Raw genomic sequence first — 20,785 nt, 5'->3', positions numbered from 1 at the left:
GAGAATAATAAAACTAAAAAAAATATATGATGTACATTACCATGTAAACTTCCACCAAAAATTGGTTTGAACGAGATCTACTAAGTAGTTTTTTTTTAATACGTCATAAATCGCCTAAATACGGAACCCTTCATGGGCGAGTCCGACTCGCACTTGGCCGCTTTTTCATGTTCATTTTTGTACAATAACGTGTTTTATTACTACTACTCCAATTTCCATATATTCGAACCCTCATAGGGGGTCCGCCGGGGCTAAAATCCGTCGCACAAAATTTAAAATTTGTGGATTAAAGAGCAGCCAACCAATTCAGCAGTAAATAATGCGGTCCAGGTCCGTAAATGAGTATTAGTACTTATCTCTCGACAGTTTGTATTGTAGTATAGAGTCTGACAGACAGACAGACAGAAAACTTACATTAGTGGCGTAGATGTCCGCTAGGCGATCCTCCGACTTGACGCCTTTTTTGGACCTCATCAGCAAGTAAATGCGGTCCAGGTCCGTGCAAGAGTATAGTAACTTCTCTATCAATACTTTTCCCATGAAACCTGAAAGATAGAATATTTTACTAAGTATGGAATACGTATAAATAAGTTTAGTTACTGATGATATGATTTATTAATATAAATTACTAAAAGACATAGACAGGAATATAAAACTAAAACTAACTACAACTAAAACTAAAAATTAAAAATACCTATCAAAATTTGGTGCCCTCGGGAGGGTGCCCAATACTTATGCCAATACACAGGCAGCGTTCCCGCGCTGGATTGCGATTGCAATTCTCTGCGCGAGAAAGCTGCCCGCGCGGGGGTCGCCCTAAGTTTACTAAAAATTAAATACCTTATAAATAATTTCACTAAAAATTAAATATGAGAGAACGGGTCTCTATTGTTTCTCGAAAATTTTTAAGTCATAATGTATTGTTTGTCCGCATTGTCCGTTTGTTAGTCATAATTTGTTTGGTTCAGAAACGCGTAAGTTTTCAGGATTGCCATAAAACAAACCTAACCTAACCTATCTATAGGATAACCTTACAAAAATCCTGAAAAGTTAACGGTTCCAGTTTTAGGACTAATGATAATATTATGACAATCATTATACAGGGTGCTTCCTGTAACAGGAGCAATAAATTAAACTAAAGGCTTTACTCCTCAAACTGACCAACATTTGTTCAGCAACTTTTGAAAATAACTCATGTTTTGATTTTTATTACACTTTAAAGTTTATTCTAAGACGCAATAGGGTGTCCCAAGAAGTAGTGATATACTGAAGTCTGAAGCTGGGAGGTAGAGGACCTAGAGGGCTATCTGAATCACCCCCATGTATGTTCCGCGATTTTTCGTATTTTCGGAGTTATGATTTTTTTTAATTTTTCACCTATCGCCGAGTACGATGAGATTTTTATTTATGGTGACGTGAATTATTGCGGTAGATGCTTGATTTTTTTTGTGTGCTAAGCTGATAGATAGGCCAATTCAGTATGGTAACATTTACTATCGTTAGATCTCTGAATGGAATTAAAAAAAAATTTAATGCCAAGAAAGATAAAATTACCCAGTATGTTTTATTTTTCTAAGCGCCCTTGAAGTTGTGAACATACTGGGTAATTTTATCTTTCTTGGCATTAATTTTTTTTTCAATTCCATTCAAAGATCTAACGATAGTAAATGTTACCATACTGAATTGGCCTATCTATCAGCGTAGCACACAAAAAAAATCAAGCATCTACCGCAATAATTCACGTCACCATAAATAAAAATCTCATCGTACTCGGCGATAGGTGAAAAATTAAAAAAAATCATAACTCCGAAAATACGAAAAATCGCGGAACATACATGGGGGTGATTCAGATAGCCCTCTAGGTCCTCTACCTCCCAGCTTCAGTATATCACTACTTCTTGGGACACCCTGTATATTGCAAATTTTGTTATGTTTAAAGCGTGACAAGCAACGTCAAACACACTGATGTCAGCGTACATTGAAGGCAATATTTATTTTGTATGAAAAAGAGGAAGTCTAAAGAATTCATAATTTTTAAAAGTTGCTGAACAAATGTTGGTCAGTTTGAGGAGTACAGCCTTTAGTTAATTTTATTGCTCCTGTTACAGGAAGCACCCTGTATATACTCGTATCATCATATCTAATAATCTCGTTTCGTCACAAACGTAATTGTAATTGTTTTTATTTGCGATGCAATAAAGAGTGCAACAGACAAAATCTTTTTCACCTCAGCAGCTCGAACAAGGGTACTTTGCTACTTAAAAACAGTGAGCAAAATCGCATTTTGCTCACTGAAAGGACAAAATGAGCAAAATGCGATTTTGCTCACTCAGTGAGCAAAATGCGATTTTGCTCACTGTTTTTAAGTAGCAAAGTACCCTTGTTCGAGCTGCTGAGGTGAAAATTTAATTGTTGGTATATCTTAAGAAAACATGAGTGAATAGAGGTAAGTGATGAAGAAGGAATACATTTATCGGGTTCTCTAATATGTTCTCACTGCTGAGGTGAAAAATGTTGTGTACTACACGAGATCAAAGTTATTTACATCTCGTGCGCTTTTGAGTCCCTTACTACGCTCAAGATTCTAAATTAGATTCACTCGCTACGCTCGTGAATCTATTATAGAATCTTTCGCTTGCACGGGACTCAAAATAAGCACTCGAAGAAATATCAAACTTTGATCTCTTGTTGTACAAATAACTATTTTAGCTCAGCCGCAGTTTTAATGCATGTACGAGTGCACCGCTGCACTATTCTTAAGTTGCATAATAATCATAAGGTCTCGATTCACGTCATATCGTGGGAAAATTGCGTCACTGCATTATTAGAGGGAGCGAGACAATAGAACGATTAAAGAGAGACAGTAGGCTGTATGGGAAATACGTCAATTAAGTAAGATCAATGAATGTTGTTTGATACGATGACGACCGGTCTGGCCTAGTGGGTAGTGACCCTGCCTGCTAAGCCGATGGTCCTGGGTCCGAATCCCGGTAAGGGCATTTATTTGTGTGATGAACACAAATATATGTTCCGGAGTCATGGATGTTTTCTATGTATATAAGTATGTATTTATCTATATATGTATGTATATCGTCGCCTAGCACCCATAGTACAAGCTTTGCTTAGTTTGGGGCTAGGTTGATCTGTGTAAGATGTCCCCCAATATCTATTTATTATTTATTTATACCTTCAACGTATTGATTAAATTATTAAAGCGGTATCTAGATGTATCTTTGAGTTAAGCTATTAGAGAATTATGAGTCACATTTTAATGTACCTACGCTTAAGACTCCCCAGCAAGGTTTACTAAGCTAATCTAAGCTAAGCTCGGCCGAATTTCACCTTCTCATACAAACGGAGTTTCGTTATCATTTTAAAAATACGTGTTGGATTCTAATGAAACTTTGCACATACAATAACATGAAGTATATCTAGTCCTGTATTTAGAGCAAAAGCAAGTTTTGTATGGAAATATTTAAATTTTGATTTGATTTTGAGCCGCCAGTTTTGGTTCCCTTGAGAGTGTCGAAATAAACGTTTTTGCGGCATAAACAGAGATGGGCAAAATGTAATCGACTAACGATTAACGATTAAGACTAAAAGAATTAATTGCGACTGACGATTGAAAACGACGACTGATCAATCGTAGTTGTATAGAGTGCAACTAATTTAGTTGCAACTAAATTAGTTGCCGATTGATTACGGACAACTAATTTTTGTAATCGACTAATTAGTTAGACTATTTTTTCCGCGACTAATGTTAGAAGCAAATTAAATAGAAAACCTCGGTATGGCTATGTTGACAGCCAGCAGATTAGGACATCTTAACGCATGTATAAAAATAAAATTTCTCTTATCTAGGGGTATTAAAATTTCCGTAATAAGTAATAAGCACCTAGAATCTAAAATGATTCATGACAACATGTTCAATATATAATATAATATGACCTAGAGACCTCAAACCATCTATGAGTATGAATTTATGAAGTATGAGTACATCGAGTAGCCTGATCGATCAATTTGCTACCGTTTCAATATATTGGCAATAGCCCTAATAAATAAAATATGTATGTTGATTGATATATTTGAATGTAGAATGACGCAAGGAAAATGTACAATAGTTAACGCTGAGAGTTCTTTACAAAGAGGTTAAAATATTTTTAATGACCACACGTTGAAAACAAATTAGACCGCATAGATAATAAACAACATGCAGATGTCTCATGCAATAAATAGAACGTAGTTTTTTTAGAAAATGCGTCGGCACTTGCTTCAAAATGCAATAAACAACTTCCAGGTAAGTAGGATTGTCCCATTGTTTTGTCGCCGCGTGACACTAAAAAGAGTTTTATTATTGACAGCGACAGCCGAATATTGATAATTTCTTTGTCTAGGATTTACTCAGTATAGTGTACAACTTAAGTATTTATAATGCACCAATCTACATTATTGTTTGCGACTTGTAAACATTGCAGTTTTTCGCGATTTATCGTTACCTGTATCCATAATATAACGATATATACTACACATATATCGTTATATTATTGCCCATAATATTACATTGTCATTCAAGCATTTCAAATTAAACGTGTATACATAATTTTAGCTCAATCGGTTGAAGGTATCTACTTCGAAAAAAGCTGCAAGATTCTACCCAAATCAACACAGGTACAACATACGAGTACCTCCAATGTAAATACATACCAACTTTTAGTTACATATTGCAAGTTAAATAAAAAATGCAAAAACCAGTGATGACATAGTTTTAATATATGTAGATTTAACCGTGAAATTTAGTCGATTGAAACTAAAACTAATTTAGTTGTTAGTTGTACATTCTCACAACTAATTTAATCGCAACTAAATTAATCGCGATTAAAAAATGACGATTGATATTTTTAATCGATTGATTAGTTAACTAAAAAATTTATCGATTAATGCCCATCTCTGGGCATAAACGGCCGTATCTTTTTTTTACGCGAACTTAGAATTTTGATTTATTCACAGCTACAAGGGACCGTAGACTTAAGTATATATGGTTTAAATTTCAACTCGATAGCTCCACGCGTTCCCGCGATAAGAATGACTCACGCTAGACCGGGCCTAGCGTGGCGTGGCGTAGCGGGCGGGGTAGATCTTCCGGCGCTTCGTTTTCCATGGAAAAGAAAGGAATCACCGATCAGCCGTCACAGAAATGACATGTCGGACGCCGCGTCCCGGGCACGGCCTGGTCTAGCGTGCATCAGTCATCCTATAAAGGGTCTTGACAGACAGACGGTCGGACGGACGGACGAACGGACGGACAACAAAATGATGAAAAAGAAATGATTATCTGAAGGGTTCCGTTTTTTCCTTTTGAGGTACGGAATCCTAATTACCCAAATACTATTGACGAGTAGTATAATTCGATATTTTTTATGCTGACTAGTCGCCATCAGATATATATCGGAGCGGCTAAGGCGCTCACAAATACCTGAACACGCCTCTATTGTCAGGGCATTCGGGTGCGCGTTCAGTAATTCTGAACACCTTGGCCGCTCTGATATATCTGATGGCGACTTTACAAGATGTTATTTGACACTTCCTAATAAATCTTATGCTATTGTTATTCTGTGAGCGTCGTCTGTTATATATATTTCCGTCGCGACTACCGAAGGTCGGTACACTTAGCTAATGTTTAATAGTTTTCCTTGTTGCTAATTTAAATGTTTAGACTATTATAAATTAATAGATATAATCCGATTTATTTAGTAGGTGGGATAAGATAAACTATGGGGCAAGATAATCATAAACAGTTAAATGATAACTAAAGTGATCTGAGTTCGATCAGAAAATATAGCATTAAGCATTTTCAAGCAATTTCCATTTTATAGAAATTTTGATATAGAGTCTGTGCGGAAAGAGAAGAGTCGTGGAATGTATGGGGCCCAATACATTCCACGACTCTTCTCTTTCCGAACAGACTCTATAAAAATAGTTACAAATTTTTAATGGTGCATTTTAGGGTTGTTTATTCAATCAGGTTTTAAATTGATGAAGTTACTAGAGGAATGACTTAAGATTGCTATTGAAACGTTTTATAATCTAAAAAGTACAACGATTTTTTAAATATAATTGGCTGGGCCCAGCGGACTAAACGGACTGCACCTTAACTGTACATAGCAGGGGTCCCTTTGTTTCCCATAAAGTTTTAAGTCATAATGTATTGTTTGTCATATTATCATTAGTCATAAAATTTAAACCGTTAACTTTTCAGGATTTTCGTCAGGTTATCCTATAGATGGGTTAGGTTAGGTTAGGTTTGTTTTATGGCAATCCTGAAAAGTGACGCGTTTTTGAACCAAATCAATTATGACTAACGAAAATTCGGGTAAACAATACATTATGACTTAAAACTATTCGGGAAACAATAGAGACCCATAGCATAATAGGTAAGATAAACGGTAGCAATTATAGGTAAGGGTGTCATCTATTGACAATGACTTCAGTTTCAAGATGACATGTGTCACATGCGTCGAGCACTGTACGTTTGCCTTACCTAGTTTTAGCAACATTCAACTAGAAAATTGGCGCACAAATTCTTTACCGTCGCCTGCCAAGTGGTAGACCTTTGAAAACCTGTACACTCCTTATTTAGAAAATCTGGGCAAGGAATTATACCACAGTCCGATAGTTTGATGGATGAAATATACCTATTGGATACTTCGTATACTTACTTATATTAATTAAAAATATATATAGATCAAATATTTATAAAATCGGGAGTCGTGGAAATTAAGGGAAGAGGCCTTTGCCCAGCAGTGGTACACTCAGATGAGCTAGAATTTTTTTAATTCGCTGAAATATTCGCTGTATTGGGTACGGTCTTGGTAGGTAGCTCAGATGGCAGAGCAGTACCTAGTGATCCAGTGGTCTTGGGTTCAAGTCCCACCCAAGACAGTGATTTTTCCCACTTTTAATTTATTTCTAAGTATGTGTTAAAATTGGTAAATAGCAAACGGTGTCGCCAAAGATTGGCCAAAGTTGGTACACGAGTATTGGCCAAAGGTAAGGCGCCATCTATTCGAGCATATTTTTTCCGAGGTGCTTTTTTTCTTAGACTTATTTACTTATGTTATACTTATATATATCTTTGATCGTATTAAGCGAGTACTATTATTGTACATACGAATCCTTGACTATGATAATGTAAAACTAACAACATTATATAAATCAAGGCAAAGGTGAAGAGGTATAATTGTGTGCAAGTGAATCAAGGCTATGCAACAAATTGCATAGAGCAACTGCAACTCACGATATTACAGACTTAATGTAACACGTCATAAGCACCACGTGTTTCTACTGAGGTTTGGAAAGCCATTTCTGGAAAGACATTTCTGGAAAGCCATTTCTGGTAAGACATTTCTGTAAAGCCATTTCTGGAAAGCCATTCCTGGAAAGCCATTTCTGTCTGAAAAAACCGGCCAAGTGCGGGTTAGACTCGCGTTCCAAGGGCGTTTACATTAAGTCCGACTCACGCTTACAAAATACAAAAATACAAAATACAAAATCGTGTGCTTGACTGCACATTTCTAATAGGTTTCCCGTGTTTGTGTATTTTTTCAAAATTTTAGACCCAGTAGTTTCGGAGATAAACGGGGGATGCTCGTACAGATAAACAGACGCACGAGTGATCCTATAAGGGTTCCGTTTTTTCCCTTTGAGGTACCTACGGGACCCTAAAAAAAGGCGGAATATTTAAAAAATGTAGGGGGTGTAAAGGGTTGTCCCATAGAAAATTTGAATTTCGCGCCTTTTTCTAACAAAGTTGTTTGACCGGCTATAATGAATACGTTGCGTGGTTAGTTATTTTAAATTTAAAGTTATTTTACTGGGTCAAACAGATTACTGTGTTATCGTCTTTCCTGTAGACATACACAAGAGTTAAGGGCTATAAAGGTTAATTTTCTTATTTAACCCTTATCCACGTGAAAAGGTCCTCCTTTTATTTAGAGAACTATGATAAAATCATTACTTACATGCCCACAAGCTGTTAACTATTGCCCACAGGAGAGAAAACTAGTGTGTTAGCGCTAACTGTACATTTTTCTCTCCTGTGGGCAATAGTTAACAGCTTGTGGGCATGTAAGTAATGATTTCATCATAGTTCTCTAAATAAAAGGAGGACCTTTTCACGTGGATAAGGGTTAAATAAGAAAATTAACCTTTATAGCCCTTAACTCTTGTGTATGTCTACAGGAAAGACGATAACACAGTAATCTGTTTGACCCAACTATGGGACATAGTTTTGAATATGATGAGTGCACTCATATTTTTACACTTGACTGTACCTACATATGAGTAAGCATAAGTCATGTTACTTACGTAATAGTTTATTAACGTTAATTGTTTCATTAATAAATGATGGTTAATGATAAGATAATAAACACGGAAATGATGTAATTTGGATCAGTAGGTATCACTCTCGTAATTAATTAAAAATAACAAATGACCGTCAACAAAAATGGAAACCCCATGTGAGGAAACCTAATCCCAATAAGGCCTAATTTTCCCTCTGGGTTGGAAGGTCAGACATCAGTCGCTTTCGTAAAAAATAGTGCCTACGCCAATTCTACGTCTACGGATGATATTGGGGCATATTTAATTGTTGATATTGGTTTAAAGAAGTCTGAGTTCTACGGAACAGTGTAAGCGGTATCCAGACGGGATGATCAAATCGACCGATTTAATCAGAAATGGCGTCAATCTCCAATTTAATCACCAATTTAAGATTTATGGTGATGTTTGAGCCTTCTAAGTTAAAAAAGCGGCCAAGTGCGAGTCGGACTCGCCCATGAAGGGTTCCGTATTTAGGCGATTTATGACGTATAAAAAAAAACTACTTACTAGATCTCGTTCAAACTAATTTTCGGTGGAAGTTTACATGGTAATTAATGTACATCATATATTTTTTTTAGTTTTATCATTACCACACACACATTTTACACACACATTTTACCACTTTGGAAGTGTCTCTCGCGCAAACTATTCAGTTTAGAAAAAAATGATATTAGAAACCTCAATATCATTTTTGAAGACCTATCCATAGATACCCCACACGTATGGGTTCGATGAAAAAAAAATTTTGAGTTTCAGTTCGAAGTATGGGGAACCCCAAAAATTTATTGTTTTTTTTTCTATTTTTGTGTGAAAATCTTAATGCGGTTCACAGAATACATCTACTTACCAAGTTTCAACAGTATAGTTCTTATAGTTTCGGAGAAAAGTGGCTGTGACATACGGACGGACAGACAGACGGACAGACGGACAGACAGACAGACATGACGAATCTATAAGGGTTCCGTTTTTTGCCATTTGGCTACGGAACCCTAAAAAATGCTCCAAAAGGAAAATAGCGTCACAAATTGGTATTCTGGCGTCCGCACCCCATTTTATCGGTAATATCGGCCATAATCGGCGGTCGAATTCGGCGAGCCAAATTGGCGTTTGCGTCCGCACGTCCTGATTTGATCGGACAATTACATCAGATTGGCGAAAAATTGTCTCTTCTGGACACAACTTAATGTTTTCAAAAAGACGGGCGTTTTCCCGAGCCTTGATCATTTGAATAATGTATTCCAGATAGAAAAGTTTTATCATTAACCGCTTACCTATTCTGTGCGTAGTCTAATCATTAATTATCCATTATATACACTGTTTTTAAAATAGAAAGGATAGCTGAAAAATACTCACCAGTACCGCCTGTGATCAAAATCGTCTTTCCCTTGTAAAACTCCTTTATAGTCGGCACTTTGTCAAAATCCCTCTCTTCCAAAAACCCCATTTTTTATCCTTTAAGACTTAAAGGATAAAAAAAAATTAAGTACAACTTGGTTTAAAAAACCACTGTCAGAATACAATTTTTACAAAAATGCAAATAACAACTGGCAGAATGGATTTTTTCAAAAGCAAAAAACAACTGGCAGAATAGAATTTAAAAAAAACTGGCCAGCGCTTGCCAGCACTGGCTGGTGAGAATTAAAAAGTTAAACTGTCACAGCATAAATATTTATCGCTAAAATACGCGGTGTCATGAGCGTCGCGCGCGGCGTTCTAAGTTCAAATGTCGGACGTAATGTTATGCGTTGAGCCCCATTCTTGTTAAGGGCGATGTTAAGGCGACGTTCCGTTTTCATTTTATTTAGGTCGTTTTAAAAACCGCTCTCCTTTTTCATTTTAAGCATCTTAACATACATATTATTAACCTACTAACACGAAATACCTAAGATACAAGTACATATAGGTACTTATTTTAGAGCAAATTATAATTTTTGCTTACAAATTTTATGTTTAGAAAGGTAAAGCTATTGCCCGCGACTTCGTCTGCGTGGAGTTAGTAATTTGGGTACTTTATTTTTACCCAATCTGCTTTTTAACGATTCCCCATACAAACTTCCACCCCCCTTTTCACCCCTTTAAAGGGTGATTTTTGGGATAAAAACTACCCTATGCTAGGTCCTTCCCTGGGACTTTTCCATACCAAATTACAACTAAATCGGTTCAGCGGTTTAAGCGTGAAGAGGTAACAGACAGACAGACACACTTTCGCATTTATAATACTAGCGTTTGCCCGCGACTTCGTCTGCGTGGAATTAGAAATTTGGGTAGTTTCTTTTTAAACGCCTCGATAAGTGTAAAGGCAATTTCAATTTGAGCGTAATGCTATCATCGATTATCAGGCGATGCATTAATTATCTCACTTTCGGGGTGGAAGTGAGATAATTTCCACCCTCTTAAGGGATGATTTTCAGGATAACAACTACCCTATGTCCTTCTCCAGGGCTCAAACTATCTCTATAACAGATTTCATCCAAACCATGCACCAGCGCCGACGCGCGGGCGGTGCTACACCGCGCGGGCGGGACCGTTCCTATCGACAAAGTTTGTTATGCAGTTGTTCATTCCCCATTCAAAATTCCACCCCCATAAGGGATGAATTCTAGGATAAAAAATATCCTATGTCCTTTCTCGGGACTCAAACAATCTCTATACCAAATTTCAACTAAATCGGTTCAGCGGTTTAAGCGTGAAGAGGTAACAGACAGACAGACAGACTTCCTTTTATAATATTAGTATGGATTAGTATGGATTTACAGAGTTCAAGTATTATTTAAGCGTATTATGATTGTTTTAATAGTATTTTGTTTAATATATTTAATACTAGCTGTAGCCCGCAACTTCGTAAGTACCTACGCGTGGATTTCAAGTATTTTCAACGTCAGTGTGGCTACCACCAGTTTCGCACTGACATAAACGCCATCGAGAACGTAATTTACTTTCTATGCATCTCGCTCGTACTCGCATATTAGTGCGAGCGAGATGTATAGAAAGTAAATTACGTTCTCGATAGCGTAAATGTCAGTTTTGACACTGTCAGTGACTCATGGTACGGGCTGTACAGTGTAAATTTCACGTCACGCTATCGAATGAAATTTACACTACCTAGGGATGTTGTCAAAAAGGGTAAACAACTAGACGTGTATTTTTATTGAAACACAAAAAGTGACATTCGCTTGTATTACAAGTTACAAGCTTTTGAGAAACGGGTACCAGTTGTCAATCATTATAACATATCATTAACATTCTTTTGATTTCATACGTAATAGTTACTATTTTTTAAAAGCGTTATAATCTCAGAGCATATTCCTATATCTGTGGTTATAATGTTAAAAAGGACGTATAGGTTTTAATTGTAATATTATTGATAAGTAGTATTACGTAAATAACAAAGTGGATCAATCGTGCGGTTTATAATCAGCCAGAAGGCCGATTGATTATTGCCTTGGAATGCTGAAAAAAAATGGTAATTATGTCCGAAGACAACAAAGTAACTTAATTGAAGTGTAATAAAACGTACATTATTCCGTAAGCCGACTGTAATGTTGCTGTCTAAATGCTACTACTGTATACTGGTAATGATTTTGTAAATAGTCATCATCATCCTCGCGTTGTCCCGGCATTTTTTGCCACGGCTCATGGGAGCCTGGGGGCCGATTTATGAATTTCGATCGCTCGATTTCGGCACTCGAAAATCGGTGGAAAAGGGCGTAATGCTGATTTTTGAAATACGAGCGATAGAAATTGGGAATCTATTGGTATTGACCGCTCGTTTTCCATTCTATTAGTAGTAGTAATTTACATGCCTAGTAGTGGAGGTATTACTGAAAGAAATACACGAAATCGAGCGGTCGAATTTCAAAAATCGGCCCCCAGGGGTCCGCTTGGCAACTAATCCCAGGAATTGGCGTGGGCACTAGTTTTTACGAAAGCGACTGCCATACCATCTGGACTTCCAACCCAGAGGGTAAACTAGGCCTCATTGGGACGTTTTACAGTGCATATGGCCGCTTAAATTTTTGACATTTCGATCGGATTTTCGGAATTTTCGACCAGTTACCACACTAGGATGGTAAAGTGGCACCATGTGTACTGCAATAGTACATTACGATACAAGTGCGAAAAGTTGGAAATTACCTTTAATTGTGAATTGAGAATTACCTTTTCGCACGCGTACCTATTATATTATACAAGATTTTACAGTACAATGCAGTACATATGGTCCTTTAAATGTTCGACATATGCACATATTGTGCCAGTAACCGCACTAGGGCGGTAAAGTAGCACCATATGTACCTACCTACTGTAAAAATATTAACATTTAAAGAACGAAAAATTAGACAAAAGGGGGTGGACATTTATTTTGTTGTGATGCAAACAACTGTCACAGCGCTGGGTTTCAGGTTCATCCCCCATTGTCAAATTGACTTCAAAGTCTTCAAACTACAATTAAACATAAACTATAGGTATTATGTCTTAGGAACGAACAGCATTTCAAATTTAAATAAGTTTTTGGCAAAAATTTCATTTTTGGTACAAGCTTTTATCGCTGACTGTACTTTTCTTACGACAGACAACTAATACTTATCGAGACAATTCTAAAAACCCCTAACACAATTAGGTTGCGTTGTTTCATCACAGAGTTCTTATGGCCACCTCCTGTCTCCATCATCAGATCAGCTCGATAGTACCATAATATTGCATTGTCACCCGACTTACATGTGTATGCAAAATTTCAGCTCAATCGGAAACCGGGAAGTGGATTAAATTTAACTTGCAAGATTTGATTACAGACTGACAGACAACGGGACAGGTGAAAGTAGGTAAATAAAAGCTTGTAAAAATATATTAATTCGAAAACAGTTTCGGTAAAAGTGTATAGATAGGTAAGTATAAGGTATAAGTATGTGTGTGTGTGTGTGATATTTAATTGGTATCGTAAAATGGTTTTTATACATTTTATTTCCTACCTTATATAGAATCATACTACTAGGATGCATACTTTTAGTAGATGACTTAATTTTACTTTTAGAACCACTCGCTTGATTCTCTACCTTCTCGCTACACTCATTGTTGTGAATCATTGTGTGGTGTTTCGGCGGTTCCGGGGCAACCTGCCGAACCCTGCGCCGAGTCTGACGACGCTACGGAGCCACCCTGTTGCGTAGTCGCCCAAATCAGGCGTGTCTCACTCCGCGATTTCGTCGCTTTGCTACAGGTAGCTAAAAGTACATCCGTTTCGGCCCCAATTTTGGGGAAAGCCATAAGTCGCGCGTGGCGCTGTCGCCACCTAGCGGCCTTATCTCTGCTGATCGTAACAGACGCGTTTTGTTAGAGAGTGAGTCTTGTACTAAGTACTATTATTTATTCTGTGCCCAAATCTAATGTTTAGGTAACTTAAATTTTATGTGTATTGTTTTTCTTTGACTTTTTTTTATTTTATAGTTTCACGGTGCCTTGGTTTTATACTGTAATGCTGTGTTACTTACTTGATTAATAAATAATACAATATTGCACAACTTTGCCCCCCTGTAAAACAAATAACTATTTTCTTTTTTCGGCCAGCTTCCCCTTAACACATATTAATCAGCGTTTTCCAACTTGCTGATGCTTTGTGCTTGAGTAATCGAGTATTCGGTTACATTTGCGATGCATAAAAATACGTAGGTAATGTAGGTAGGTATTGCAAATGTTACTATGTTTTGGTAAGTATGAGTTACTGTTTAGATGACAACGGTTTCACTCACTTGAATTTTTAGTCGCTATTGGCGACATGTTTCGAGCCCTTCGGGGGTCCATCCTCAGGCTCGAGTGCTCGCGGCTCGCGGCGACTGCAATTCGTGCGGGTTCGGGTCCGTGTCGGGGTCCGAGTCCGAGTTCGGGTTTGGGTCCAAACCGGGTCCAGGTCCAATTCCGGGTCCGAATCAGCAGATCCACTTCATCAAATGCGACAGTTAATTTAAATGCTTGATTTTCTGATGAAAATACAAAAATCACTATATGTATGCCTTTAAGATTTGAGGAGTTCCCTCGATTCCTCATGGATCCCATCATCAGAACTGGGTTTTGACCAAAAACTGGTCCAATTTGTATCCATAATACATGATAATACATACAATCAAAAAAATAATTTTCAAAATCGGTCCAGAAACTTTTTATTAACAACTATGTGAAACTGCTTGCCATCGCAACGTCAAATCATTTTGACGTTGTAATTTTTGTAAACATTTAGATTTATTTACTATTTTATTTTATTTAAAGATATTTTTGTGACAAACATCTTTAATACCTAAACATGGCAAAGAAAGATAAAAAGGGGAAAAAAGTAAGTGATACCTAACCTTCAAACCAAATAATATAAAAACATGATAAAAACCTAGTTCATTTTAGAATCCATCAACTCTCAATAGTCCTTACACCCTGGCGGGTGCCTCTGCGTGCGTCCCATAACACAGGCAAGGGCAGTATCAGTGTACCCCTGGCATTTCATTAAAGTTTCAAAAGAGACTCTACGTGTTGGCTTCGGCTCCGCGCACGCCTCAAAACGTCCGGATCACCATTGTTCCGTGATGGGAAAGACATAACTTAGTCTTAAAGATGAGGTCTCCAAAGTCTAGGCTTAACAATTGGCGTGGATGTTGAAAATAGGGATTTATGGTACATATGTCGGGATTCCTAATTTTTTTTTACATATTCTTGCTTTTTCTAACAAAAGGTATTAAGGATTGCAAGGGAAGGGAGACCCTAAAATAGTAACCTAGAAAATAATTTAAATGGGTAATTTTTACATGAAGATTTTATTGTTCTTAAGTACCTAGGCATAAAAGCAGCGAACTTAAAATACTTAAATTTATAATGATTAATATGTTATTTTCCTTTTTTTTTCAGGAAGAAGAACCACCAGGTAATTACATATTATACTTATACCATTACTAGTATGTACCATATTTTTACTATAATAGTGTATACTTGCATAGTTACTCAGGTTTAATTTTGGAGGAAATAAGTTACCACTACTTACGTACTTTTTACGTTACTTTTGAGGTTATGAAATTTCTAATCTGAATAAAAAACGGTGTATAACGGTGTATTTGTTTATCTTTCATTATTATAATAAAATTAGGGATAGGGATTTATTATAGCTACAAAATTAACATAAAATATAATTAACTAACTTACCTATTTGTAAAATAAAATCATATCATCATTAAATCATAAATTCATAATAATATTGAAATTAGAATTATGACACAGGTTAAGAGCCCATCAACGTGCACACTAGCGCCACTGCTAAATTCGTCAGTCTATAAACTCAAAACAAAAACGGCCATTTTAACTTTGGACGCATAGATTGACGAATCCAGCAACATATAAACTAGTTTGATGTATTCAAAAGGTACTTTATACAAGATACAGTACGTAGCGGCCCCTTTTTCTAAATATATTTCGTTAAATTTAAATAATCATGATTATTTAGCAGTGGCGCTAGTGTGCACGTTGATGGGCTCTTAAGACTGTTAATGTACGAGTACATACGTAGTATCAATTAAATAGTACAAATAGGTTAATATTATGTAACCAGCTTCTTCAACATATATAGGTAGATAGGTTACAAACTTGCAAGCCAAGTCTACAGGATGTTGCATCCAACGCGGCCGGTCCGTCCGTCCGTCCGTCTGTCACCAGGCTGTATCTCATGAATCGCGATAGCTAGACAGTAGACAGTTGAAATTTTCACAAATGATGTATCTCTGTTGCCGCTATTACAACAAATACTAAAAATAACACTTTTTGACAGTGCGAGCCGTATGGTTTCGTCTTGGCAACATTTTACATGAAAATGTTTTTGCTGGGATTATATAATACCACTACCATTTCTCCACTAACTACCTAAAGGTTGTCTGGAAGAGATCGCTCTTTAGCGACAATACCGCCTGTTGTTACCTCTGTCTTCATGTATTATCTGTGTCTCTCTGTAAATTTATGTTTTTTGAGGTTGTGCAATAAATAGGATTGTATATATTGTCACTTCACTACATAGTATAAAACCAAGTCGCTTCCCGCTGTCTGTCTGTCCCTATGTATGCTTAGATCTTTAAAACTACGCAACGGATTTAGATGCGGTTTTTTTAAATAGAGTGATTCAAGAGGAAGGTTTATGTCATCATTTGTTAACCCGTGCGAAGCCGGGGTCGCTAGTATTGTATATAATTTGTATCAAACAATGTTTCAGAGCCAGAAATACCAGATGAGCAGCTCCTGGGAGCCACGGACCTGGAACCAGAACCTGAGGAGATCCAATGGACGGACACCTCATACACCAGCGCCTCTTTCGAGTCCCTACCACCAGCACCCGTTGAGGGTACGTTCAAATTTTGTTACCAATACCAGGCGTGGCTCACTCCGCGATTTCATCGCGTCGCTACAAGTACATGCGGCCCACACCAATTTTGGTGTCTACTCTCTCGCCATAGTACGATTCTCGACGCCTGCTCGCGCTTGCGCCACCTAGCGGTCATATCTGTCGTAATATACACGTTTTGTTAGAGTGAACCTTCTGTACCTAGTACCATTATTTATTCTGTGCTTAATTGTGTGTTCTGTGCTGTGCCTGATTTGAAGGTAGTATCATTTGCAGATGACACTAATGCTATAATAGCAGAGAATAATATGGTAAAGCTTAATACAAAAATCAATGAAGCACTTGGTGCTTTCGATACATAGTTTAGCGTAAATAACTTAAAGCTTAATATGGATAAAACACACCTTATGCTCTTTAAAACAAACTCGAAGTCAAGAGATAACTTGTATGTAAGAATAAATGGTAGTCAAATTGATCAAGTAGACGTTGTTAAATTTTTGGGAATACGCATTGACTCACAACTGAGTTGGAAAGATGAGCTGCAAGATATTGAAAGCAGTATGTGCTCAGCTTGCTACGCCCTACGTACTTTAAGGGATGAACTAGTTGTGCAACATCTGAAAATGGTTTATCACTCCTTAGTGGAATCCAAACTGAGATATAGCATAAGATTCTGGGTTTAAAAATAATATAAACAGAGCTTTCGTTTTACAAAAAAGAGCAATTAGGACAATGACACGTACCCCTCAGTGGGTTTCTTGTAGAGAACTTTTTGTTAAGCTACGAATTCTTACACTACCTAGTTTATTTGTACACATACTTCTTTCATCATTTGTTAAAAATCTACATGAAACAGAGGAGGATAGACAAGTTCGTTTAGCAACGCGTAAAAAAAACATCTGCAACAACTTTTTTCCGAAATTGCAAGTGGCTAAACACTCTGTACGCTACCAAGCAGTAAATTTGTACAATAGGCTACCAAACGAATTAAAGGAATACGAGAGTACCATGTTTTCAAAAAATCCCTCAAAACGTTTTTACTGAAAGGCTGTTATTATAATATTGATGACATATTTTTGAACCATATTTCTATATATTAGTTTGACATTCATTTGATACCTATTAATTTGATATTGTATTTTTTTCCCTCATCTCTTAATAGTAAACATGTTTATATTTTTCTGATTAATGTACTATATTTCTCTGTAACTATTTTATTTTTTATTTTTAACTGATATAATTATTAACATGGCTACTTGTAAATAATAATTTAACTTTATCTTTTGCCACACCCCAAGGGGTTTCATTAACTTTATATAATGTATCTTGAATGCAAATAAAGAAATGAAATGAAATGAAATGAATGATGGTCCCTATGACACTTTATTTTTAATTTTTTGGAGTAATACCTGTTACGTAAAATGTGTCTAGACATTTTCGGAAGTTTATCACATTACTTTATTTCGAAATTGCACTAAAATTCAAGATTATTCAGATTATTTGGAAGAAAATGATGTATGAGTGTGATTGTATTTTTTAACTAATACCTAGTCAAGTAATTAAAAATAAATTTGAGTATAATTAGTCCTCAGGTAAAATGTGCAATAATTGACGGACACAAGTGTATCTTTATTTGTATACCTAAATGGCCGAATTGAAATTGAAATAAGTATACAAATGGTAGAACCCCATCAGAAAATGCATCAAAATATGCATCAGTGCTAGTATAACGCCGGCTGAGAATACGTTTGTGCCATATCCATTTTTGAGCAAAATCGTTTTTTAATGATTTCTAAAATAACAAAAAATATGCTATAATTGACACTAATCGGTTTTTGGAAAAACATTATTTTTCAAAAATATTGTACCATATCCGCATTTTACTATAGGAATATCTGGGTGACCGAGCTTCGCTCGGAAAACATATAATAACTCGGAAATGCGCGTTTTCCCAGAGATAAGATCTAGCTAGATCGATTTTTCGCCCCCGAAAACCCCTATATACCAAATTTCATCGAAATCGTTAGAGCCGTTTCCGGGATCCCCGAAATATATATATATATATAAATAAACAAGAATTGCTCGTTTAAAGGTATTAGATAATTACACTCTGTTAACAGAAAATTATCACAAAAGTGTGACATACCCAAAACTTTGGTGTCATATAATACATTGCACGTTTAACATTTACTCATCAAAATGGATATGGCAATAATAAAAGTGCTTTTATTTCATGATTACCACTATATTCACAATATTTGTATAGTACTATAAATAGTAAACATATGTGCCTAAATGATAAATAAGTTCAATATTTCCTAAATGTGAAACTTTTCGAGAAATATTTCTTTTTGCTTCTTTTCGCTCTCCTGTAAACCAATGTAAGTGGCGTGTGGCACAAACGCATTCTCACCCAGCGATAATTCTACTGCGTTGTCATATTTTATTTGATCGATCCCACATAGCAACACACCCTGTTTACTCCATTGTATTGAAAAAAAAACCGTACGTATCACTACAAATTTAAAAAGGTCGCTAAGGTACCTGATTTAATTTATGCCCATAATATTGTGCCAACGATACGTTGAACTTTACCGTGTTCGATTTAACGAATTTGTGTGTGTGAATGTGTGTGTGTGTGTGTGTGTATATTTAAGGAATTTCAACTGCATTTACATATTTTTATTGTTTTTGGAATACATTTATAGGTTATTCGATCCTTATTTATTTATGTTAATGGTAAAGTGTAGAATTAAGTCTTTGTTAAAAATATCTAGTCATTTCATACAATGCCGAGGTGATTTATATTTAGGCAATGTATACAATATGTTACGATACGTATATGACTACTGGGTTGAACACAGGTATTTTTAAAATAAAGTTCTTAATTAGTCATTCTAAATAATACGTAGGCATTATATAGAATACCTAGAATTAATACGCATTTAATACTTACAATACCAAATTCTAGGTAGTCTATAATAGTCTATATACCCTTGTATATTATGTAACATGTACTCAGGCAATATACAATGTTGGGATTCATTATGCATTCAATTTAATTGTCTGCTAAAATTTATGGAATACATTGTATTCCAAATTTCGCCTTGACCAAGAGGCTACATCCACAATTACTGGGTATGCTATAAAAAACCGGATTATACATAATTATCATTAACATACCTACCTATACACTTACATGAGTACAACACAATAGTAAATATATGTATAGGATCGAAACGTAGAAAAAACGTCAATGAAACTTAAAACGTCATTTTAATACTATATATTTAAAGCTGACAAAGAGAATGTATAAGGGAGAAGTAGAAGAGGGAGTTGGAAGGGGCAGACCTCGGCGGACTTTCTCCGATCAGATCGGGGAAATCCTGAAGAAAGGCCAGTTCAAGAGCACTCTAGACCAGCGAGCGTGTATGAGGAATGTTATGAAAGTAACGGAAGCGAAAGAGGTAGGTATGTCAGGATCGTAGCAAGTGGAAATCCGTGGTCTCTGCCTACCCCTCCGGGAAATAGGCGTGATTATATGTATATTTAAAGCACCTAAGTACTTATATATTCTATTTTTCGGTCCATTCCCCTTTTCCCTTAACCTTTTGGACGCCAATGACCGATATATCCGCACCGTAGGTTCAACACCAAAGACCGATTAATCGGTCACAGACCACAGAGCAACATAGACCTACGTGCATATCCATAAAGTTCAATTTCAGTCTTGACACTTCGGTGACGTGGCGTCAGCGTGACAGCTTTTGTGTTTGACACGGCGTCGAAAAGGTTAATTGAATACAAAACAAGGAATGTCGTGAGACCAAACCAAGGATCAAAAATGTTTAAGATTGCCTGTCAAATATCAAAAGTGCAACCAAATTTATACAAACAACAACACAACTGTACATTAGTGGACTTTATTACAAAAGTCATAAGGTCCACCAATGTACAGTTAACAGAGCTATAACCGCGAAAATCGGAGTTCGCAAATTGCGGGCATTTTTCTCTGTCACTCTAATTACGCCTTCATTGGGGTAAAAG

The 20,785-nt window shown here is 36.4% G+C and overlaps 2 protein-coding genes across 2 annotated transcripts in view; one reads left to right on the top strand and one right to left on the bottom strand.

Annotated features, from left to right (window-relative positions):
• Positions 1 to 9,831, bottom strand: part of LOC134660474 (putative fatty acyl-CoA reductase CG5065) — a 38,530-nt gene extending 28,699 nt beyond the window's left edge. The window contains exons 1-2 of the mRNA XM_063516235.1: positions 9,733 to 9,831; positions 415 to 545 (exon numbers count right to left, since the gene is read on the bottom strand). Of these exons, the coding sequence (XP_063372305.1) occupies positions 415 to 545; positions 9,733 to 9,823 (222 nt within the window). The 5' untranslated portion in view covers positions 9,824 to 9,831. The remainder of the gene's footprint in view (positions 1 to 414; positions 546 to 9,732) is intronic.
• A 4,790-nt stretch (positions 9,832 to 14,621) lies between these two features.
• Positions 14,622 to 20,785, top strand: part of LOC134660508 (dynein axonemal intermediate chain 7-like) — a 76,299-nt gene continuing 70,135 nt past the window's right edge. Inside the window, exons 1-3 of the mRNA XM_063516280.1 lie at positions 14,622 to 14,701; positions 15,265 to 15,280; positions 16,610 to 16,738. Coding sequence (XP_063372350.1) covers positions 14,672 to 14,701; positions 15,265 to 15,280; positions 16,610 to 16,738 — 175 coding nt within the window. The 5' untranslated portion in view covers positions 14,622 to 14,671. The remainder of the gene's footprint in view (positions 14,702 to 15,264; positions 15,281 to 16,609; positions 16,739 to 20,785) is intronic.

Source organism: Cydia amplana, chromosome 27, assembly GCF_948474715.1.
Source record: "Cydia amplana chromosome 27, ilCydAmpl1.1, whole genome shotgun sequence".
Classification (NCBI taxonomy): domain Eukaryota; kingdom Metazoa; phylum Arthropoda; class Insecta; order Lepidoptera; family Tortricidae; genus Cydia; species Cydia amplana.
This window is presented reverse-complemented; position numbering and strand designations above follow the sequence as displayed.